Consider the following 7,746-nt stretch of genomic DNA (forward strand, 5'->3'; position numbering starts at 1 on the left):
GTTTTTATTTTATAAATAAGGAAAATGAATACCTGAGAGGTTAAGTAACTTGCACAGGGTCACTCAGCAAGTAAAGACTATCTTCCAGAATAAATCCTACAGTCTTTTCAAACTTCCCACAAAATGTTATGTGAGAAATGTCAAAAAAGGGCATCTCTAAAATATGACACAAACATTAAATTGCCTTTAAATTACTATTTTGCTCCCTACCAAAAATTATTTATCAATCAATCAATAATCAACATCAGTAAAACAAAAACACATAAACTAATTTCAAATTTGACAAATGTGCTTTCAGGACAAAATTGTATAAGGGAACTTTACACAATCCAAATACTTACTCCCTAACAGCAGCTCTCTTCACTTTCTTAATACCACCTTATTTATACTGATCCCAGTTTTCCTAGGACTAATGATAAACCTCCAAAAGGATTTTAATCATCCATAGTATGTTCCTAGAGCCCAAGTGTGGGGGGAAAAAACAGGGCCAAAGAAGAATACAAATAGTTAAAGCCAAAATATTACAAAAAGCAAGAATGAATATGTGGCTCAAGCAAATAAGTAGTGAATAATACTAGTTTCCAAACACTAATTGCTCTCTGCCAGAATACCTATCAGTTAGCATTTTATCCACATAGGGGTTGAGCAGCACATACTTTCTGGTTTCCCAAGATGCATTCTGTTCTTCCTAACTTTGGCTGTGTGTTCACACAGCAGTTAATAAATCATACATGCTTAAATTGCTTCCACTCTGAGAGATGCAATAACTATGCTACCAGCACTCAAAGATTATTCTACAGTTCTAACAATTTAAGCTATTACTAGTAATAAGAGCTGGGTAAGGTAAGAAAAAAAATACAAGTATGTCTGGAATTCAAATGCAGTGCTTTAACTTAAAGTAGTTGGTGAGGATCAAATGAGATAATGTGAAAACACTTTTAAATTTGAATGTGTTATATGCAGATGGAAGCTGTAATAACAACACATGTCAGAGATGCATGTGATCTCTTTAAAGATAACAGTGAACATACAATTTTGATAAAAGTTTTTTAAGAGCATACAATTGCTTCAAGTCTTTTATATATAAGATAAAATTAATACAATCTTTTGTCACTCCAACCATAAGCATTAATTAGTACTTTCAATTCTATGGATGAAAAATGCTGAATAAATGTGAAAATATATATCACACCCAAAGATAACTATGCCTCTGGTTCAGTATTATGATAGAAGTCCCCTTAAAATGATTCAAAAATCTTAAAAGGAGCCTTTGTAAAAAGTTTCCAAGTCACCATTTCACCATAAAATGTTTATATTTACAAAAACTGTTTATTTAAACACAATCACACCCCCATTCCTGATTTTGTTATCCCTAATAAAGCTCCAAAGAGGAAGCAATGAATAGCCAACAATTCAACAAGGTCTCACAAATGAAAGGACATCTGTAATTATTTAAATGATCTACCTTAAGATAAATTGTAAGAAGAAAATCTATTATGTTATATATAAGTCAAGCAGATATAAATAAAAAGTCCCAGAACAACCTTCAGAAACAATCCTCATGACTTCAAAATTCTCCCCATATCATTACTTAAAATTCTGAACATTAATTTAGAATGTTTTATTTTGAATGCCACATTCAAAAACTTTACAGTTCAACATCTGACATTTCATGTGCAGATGTTATTTTAAAGGCACTTCAGATCTCTCTATGTCAATATTTGCTTGCCAGTAGCTTTAACAAAAAAAAAGCACCTTGCCTTACGTTCCAAATTTTAAATAAAACATTAAATAAGATTTAAGGGGAGAATATCTAGAATATGTAATAGGAACAGTAGTTATCAACTTATCTTAATATTTTTCTGGATAAATCAAGTTAAGTTGTACAGATAATTCAAGTGAAACCATACATACATATGGAGATTTAAGGCAGAATTTTTTTTCTAAAATAGTAGTATACACAGCTGTGCCACTCCAATTCAGTATTTTAATATCTTTGTTTATAGTCCTTTACTTCTTCATTATGAATTCGTAGTAGTTCCTTTTTATATCCCAGTACATCTTAAGTTTGAAGTGTTGTTATATTTAACATATCAGACTATACTACTTATTGATACTATACATACATATAAGATCATACTATTTATTAATATCTTGCCCTAAATTTCAATCCAAAACATGTGGCTAAATCAAAGATCACACTGTATAAACCCATTGTTCTGATAGCACTTTAAAAAATACATACAAGGAAAAAAAATACATTTCTTCTACAATGAAGCCACTCAAAATCAGAGGTCAGATGTATAATAATTTTAATCAACAACACAACTGCTGAATCTAGAATCAATCTAAAACTGCCTACTAGGTTCTCAGCTACTGCATTTCTTTACCTTCTGTTCATATTCTCACTCAGCCCTGTTCCCTCTTCCCTTACAAAGAAATCTATAGGTAGATAATATCCCTAAGTACAAAAAAATAAAAACCTAAGTGTACAACATAAAAATTAAATTAAAAACAAGACAGACTATCTATAATGTCAAATAATAGAAGAAATTCTGTGTATATAAAATAAAAATATATAAAAAATATAAAAACATATTAAAAAGTTAAAGGCAAAAGATGATGCATGATAGAATTGTACACTCGAAACCTATATAATTTGATTAACCAATGTCACCCCAATACGATTAATTTTTTTCAAAAAAGATAAAGGTGAAAATCAAGTATATGTATGGATCTACAGATGGATTAACAACAACTAAAAAAATAACTGGTTAAAGTTTAACAATGGAGAATATAGCTTATTAAATCAACTAGGGACTACTTTCACCAATTAAAGCCACCAAAAGATGTAAAAAATATTTTTTAAAAACTCACCTTAAATACCTAACACTACAAATTAGTACAATCTTGTGGAAAGCAAATTTACAGTATATGACAAGAGCTATAAAATAATGAGATGAGATGCTTTGACCTGATAACTATACTTTAGGAATATAGCCCAGAAAAATAGCTCGAAAAATAAAAAAAGGAAAAAGCAGAATGACTACTAAACTATGCATAAATCAGAAGAAAACTGGAAGTAACTCAAATGGAAGTTAGGTTCCAAACATAGCAAGTGAATCTTTTCTTACCATTAAAATGACAATGACTAGTCGAATACAGATAAGCATAGGTATAAATGCTAAGAAAATATGAAGCATGAAGTGGATATAGATTACAATTACTTAAAAATATGCCTTTACAATATAAGGAAGTCTAGAAAGCTGGGTTTTGTTTTGTTTTTGTATGTGTGTGGTTGGAAACTGTATATTTAATTATTTTGGTGTTCATTTACTTTTTATCACTGTTGAGTTAATGTTTAAAAAGCTTTTTCCTTTTAAGTCTTCTTTTGCTACTTGCTTAATATGGTCCACTTACAGACTAAGGTAAATGAAAACATTTTCAGTACACCTCAGTATAAAACTCTATCTTCAAAACCACATTAGTCACAAAGTGTTAAAACATATATTGGTAGGCACTGTTGTTTGTGCCCTTTTTTGGTAGAACTTAAGTTAAACAAAAAGCCTAACTACTAATTAAACTGATAATACATACGGTTTTTCAAGAATAATTTATCCACCTGAGAATTCTTTACCATTAATAGTACAGATGGTGGAGTTTATCCTTATCACAATCATTATACCATTTTCTGTGATTTGCAAAAAAATAAAATGGATTTGGTAATAATGAATGTGGCCTCATTATTTTCATTTAATACAAAGAGAAATATCAAATGAACACCAAAGCAATTTAAATAGTCTTATTGCAAGCAAATTTTAAATCATTTTATTTATATTTAGTCTATTATACCCTCCAAGTTTCTTTTTCTTTAACTTTGTCCGAGTTTTCTCCATTTGGATCTTTTTGGAATATAGCTCAATTTAGATTTTAATAACATCACCCCTTTTTTCACTTCCTTCCAATTCACTGTGTCAGCGGCTAACACAAGCAAACATCCTCCCCAAAATAAAAAGGATCACCTTTTTGTGCGTGTCAACGCTAAATAGAATAGAAGATACATTTACACTGTAAATTATATTTGTAGGAGAAACAACACAGTCAATCTAATGCCTTTGGTCCTTGACTAAAGTATATTCTATTTTAAAATATAACCATTCTTGTCTCCTTGTAAATCCCAAATCGTGTTTCATCAATTCTCAAAAAGGTCATAATCCATAGTTGTGAAAATGTATGTGCACAAATGCGAATAATGACTTGAGCTATTTTCTGAAATCTGACATAGACAACCATTATGCTTTTATTTAGTACTCAATTATCTAAAACCAGTAAATTTTGGAATTCGCTCGATGCTCCTTATTTTTAATTATGTCCCTTTTCCCAAATCCGATCCTTCTACTCCCCTCCTGAGCCCCCTCCCTCATCCCCACCCCCAAAAAAGACTGATCCTGGCCTCAGTTCCCGTATTTCAAGCCAGGACCAACCAGAAACCAGTTTTCTTCCACTAATCCGGAACTCCAGGCTGTTATCACTGCTGTCATTGGCCAGCGTCAGTCCTTGGTACGTGCCCCAAGATAACCCCCTGGTTTCTCTCCCTTTTCCCCCTACAATGGGCCTTTCCCGATGTTTGTAACATATTCATAATCCACAATATGGCATCCCTGATAACCAACTCACATTCCTCAAAGTTTTCGGGTGGAATCGAGCGAGGCCAAGGGGAGGGCAAGGTACCCTTCTCCGACTCGCGAGGGGGGAAGGGGCAGTCGTTCTTCAGCTCAGCAGTGAGCTCTGGAGCCTCGTAGGCTGAAGGGTCGGGGGCTGGCTAGGGGAACAAGGTGGGGAGGAAGCCGAGAAAGGGGTGGGATAAGTTGAAATAAAAACTTTACTCACTAGATCCTCGAAGCTTCTTCGGTGCTCTTTCCCCTCCCAGTCTAAGCGGCGCGGAATCAGCTGGGGGCCAGAGAAAAGAAGGGGGGGTGGGGCAAACGATAAAGGCCAAGCCTCTGCTCCCCATCAACCCGACCCAGCCTGGGTCCTGGTCCTCGACCCTTAGGCGTCTTTATTTCTCTTGGCCCGATAGCTGCTGCCCCAGAGCTAAACGAGTAGTGTGTGGGGGTGGGGTGCGGGGAGGGGGAAGAACGAAGAGAAGGAAATCTTGAAAAAACGCCTCCCACAGGCATAAAGACAGGGGTCGAGTTGAGACCCCAGTGACATCCACCCCTTTTGAGGGTTCATCCCTGTGACCACGGCTTTGAGTGCCCAGATCCAAGCCTCCCTCCTGGCCCCTGCCCTACCCTCTGACTGCCCTCCCCTTCCTCCAGGCTCACCCTAAACCTCCCCACCTTTTCCCGAAGGGGTTCCGTACCTGATGCTCCTCGAGCTCTTGAACTAGCACCTGAGCAAAAGGGAAACACGGATATGAGGAGCAGCTCAGGCCATCAATCCATTCCTCCTTTCCCACTTCGAACCCAGCCGCTGACGGCAGTACTAGTCAAGGCCGGCCATTCCCTCACCCTCAGCGGAACCGCGCACCCCGCTGCCTCGATTTCCCCTTTGGGACCATTCCCCAAGACTCCCAAGATATCCTTCTCCCTCTCACCTGAGCGGATTTGTTGCAGGGTCCGGACTGCAAGAATCTAGCGATCAGGTAATACAGCTCTGAGGAAGAGGGGGGAAAGAGGTTGAGAGGAAGGCAAAGAAGAACAGAAGCTTTTTCAAAAGAAACTGACAGCCGTCGCGATATGCCCCCATCCCTTTGGCCCCCGGACACAGCTACCCACCGGCTTCGATCTGGGTAGGTGCCGCCGCCATCCTTTTCTTGAGGGGGTTTGGGGGCTCCGATCTGGAGGGTCTGGCGACGGCGGGTGGGGGCGCTGCCTCTATTGTGGTGAAGCCCCCATGCCTAGGAGTCCCGCCGCTTCCGCCGTACTCCTCGTCCCAGTTTCGGTCTCTCTTGGATTCATCGCATCACGTTTCGACCCATAGATATTCTAGCCCTAGAGCTGAGGAGGCGGAGGAGGAAGGAGAGCGAGAGAGAGAAGAAGAGGGAGGAGCCGAAGTGGCGGAGGGTTGGGCGGAGGCAAAGGGGGTGGAGAGAGGGGAAGGTAAAAACTGTGAGAGGGGGCCTGCAGCGCTGGTCGTTCGCCGCCAGAGGCACCATGGGCAGCAGCGGAGGCTCTCCCAGAAGGCCAACGGTTGCCTAGCTACCGCTCTCGGAAAGAGGAAAGAGTGGGCGGTGGCTGACGCTCTGGCAGGCGCTGCAGAACTCGGTGGTGGCGTTCTCTTCCGTGAGCTTTCCAGTGGGTTACCCTTCCCGTTAAGGGCAATCGGACCCTTTCCGGTGCAGGATCCTTCCCTCTGTCGTGTTGGTAAGGAACATGTGAGCCGCTGACTTGAATTAACTGCTTCTTCGTTTTCCTCCCTGCACGGAAGAGGCTTTGTTTTGTTTCCCTCTTCCCTACCAAATGGAGGCGAGCCGCTAAGGGATCTTATGACTGAAGGGAGGAAAAGGAGCCCCTAATTCTCCGTCACTTCTTTCTACTTAAAAGGACTTTATTTTTTTTTTTTTACCAGATGAAAATGCTGTACTTGCCAGTCCAAAGTTCAGGACTCATATCTTTATAAGGAAAGACCAGTTCCGAAAATGACCCCAGATTCTAATAAATATTGCAGGAGAAGTTTGCTGTTGTCACCCATGAAGCATTGTATTTTCCCCCTTTCTGAAAATTTCACATATGTCATATATCACCCATTCCTATAGGATAATTTTCATTGTGTCTTCAGACAAAGCCAGGCTATTTTACATTAGCCGTGGATGTTTATGTATTGTTGCATATCTATATGCAAGGTAGTTTTCTACATGTTTGGAGCAACATTCCTTAGTGTATAATCCCAAACTCAATATAGTACCAGCTTGCATTATTTTTTGTTTATTGAAATATTAAGTGATTAAATGATTTGTAGAGTAATTAACACATGTAGTAAACTGGGTCTTCTTCTCTACTTAATAATTTTCTGTTCCAATCTAAAGCCTTTACCAAAAGAAGTAGTTAATAGAAGCTGAACCTGATGAGACCAGGAAGGCCATTTAAGCTGCATGTACTATTTACATTGAAGTATTCAAATTCGAAGGTTCACATTTTAAGTTTAGTGTTGGCTTCTTAGGAATTTGGTTTCCTCACTCAGAGCTCAGCCATTGACCTCAGTGGACCTAGAATAGCATGATGCAGTCATAAACTTAAAGTGAGTTGGTTAGTTCTCAATTTGGCCTAATTTTACCCTTCAGAAAGAAATAACCACACAAGGTAATTGTTATATGATAGGTGTATCTTTGGTCTTTATGCTATAGTACTTGATAAAACAAATACCATTAACTGAAAAAAAGATACAGAAAAGATACATAAACCCTACACTATTCATTACAAACAGTTTAGCAAAACAGCAGACTAACAGACTGAGTATATTTACCTTTTCAAGTATAATATACATAACATTTAACGTTTATTAAGCTATTACCATGTACTAAACACTTTACGCACTTTACTTCATTTAACCTCTATTTTTATGGTGACATTGGTTAACGAAATCCTGTAAGTTTCAGATGTACAATTTAACAGTAAGGTGTGTGTGTGTGCGTGTGTGCGTATGTGTGGAGAGAGAGAGAGAGAGAGATTGCATGGGGTGTTCACTACCCATAGTTAGATTTCTTTCTGTCACTACATATTCGACCCCTTTTACCCCATCTTC

General features: G+C 38.2%; 1 protein-coding gene and 1 long non-coding RNA gene across 2 annotated transcripts in view; one reads left to right on the forward strand and one right to left on the reverse strand.

Moving 5' to 3' along the window:
- The window catches only part of BRWD3 (bromodomain and WD repeat domain containing 3), a 122,214-nt gene extending 116,195 nt beyond the window's left edge, over window positions 1–6,019 (reverse strand). The window contains exons 1-4 of the mRNA XM_016164899.2: window positions 5,781–6,019; window positions 5,600–5,658; window positions 5,366–5,395; window positions 4,891–4,950 (exon numbers count right to left, since the gene is read on the reverse strand). Coding sequence (XP_016020385.1) covers window positions 4,891–4,950; window positions 5,366–5,395; window positions 5,600–5,658; window positions 5,781–5,811 — 180 coding nt within the window. The 5' untranslated portion in view covers window positions 5,812–6,019. The remainder of the gene's footprint in view (window positions 1–4,890; window positions 4,951–5,365; window positions 5,396–5,599; window positions 5,659–5,780) is intronic.
- Window positions 6,020–6,132: 113 nt separating this feature from the next.
- Window positions 6,133–7,327, forward strand: LOC118607770. The gene is made up of 2 exons (XR_004952808.1): window positions 6,133–6,368; window positions 6,574–7,327. It is a non-coding gene; the product is annotated as an uncharacterized LOC118607770 (long non-coding RNA).
- Window positions 7,328–7,746: the final 419 nt, after the last annotated feature.

The sequence above is a fragment of the Rousettus aegyptiacus genome, unplaced genomic scaffold, assembly GCF_014176215.1.
Source record: "Rousettus aegyptiacus isolate mRouAeg1 unplaced genomic scaffold, mRouAeg1.p scaffold_m13_p_9, whole genome shotgun sequence".
Classification (NCBI taxonomy): Eukaryota; Metazoa; Chordata; class Mammalia; order Chiroptera; family Pteropodidae; genus Rousettus; species Rousettus aegyptiacus.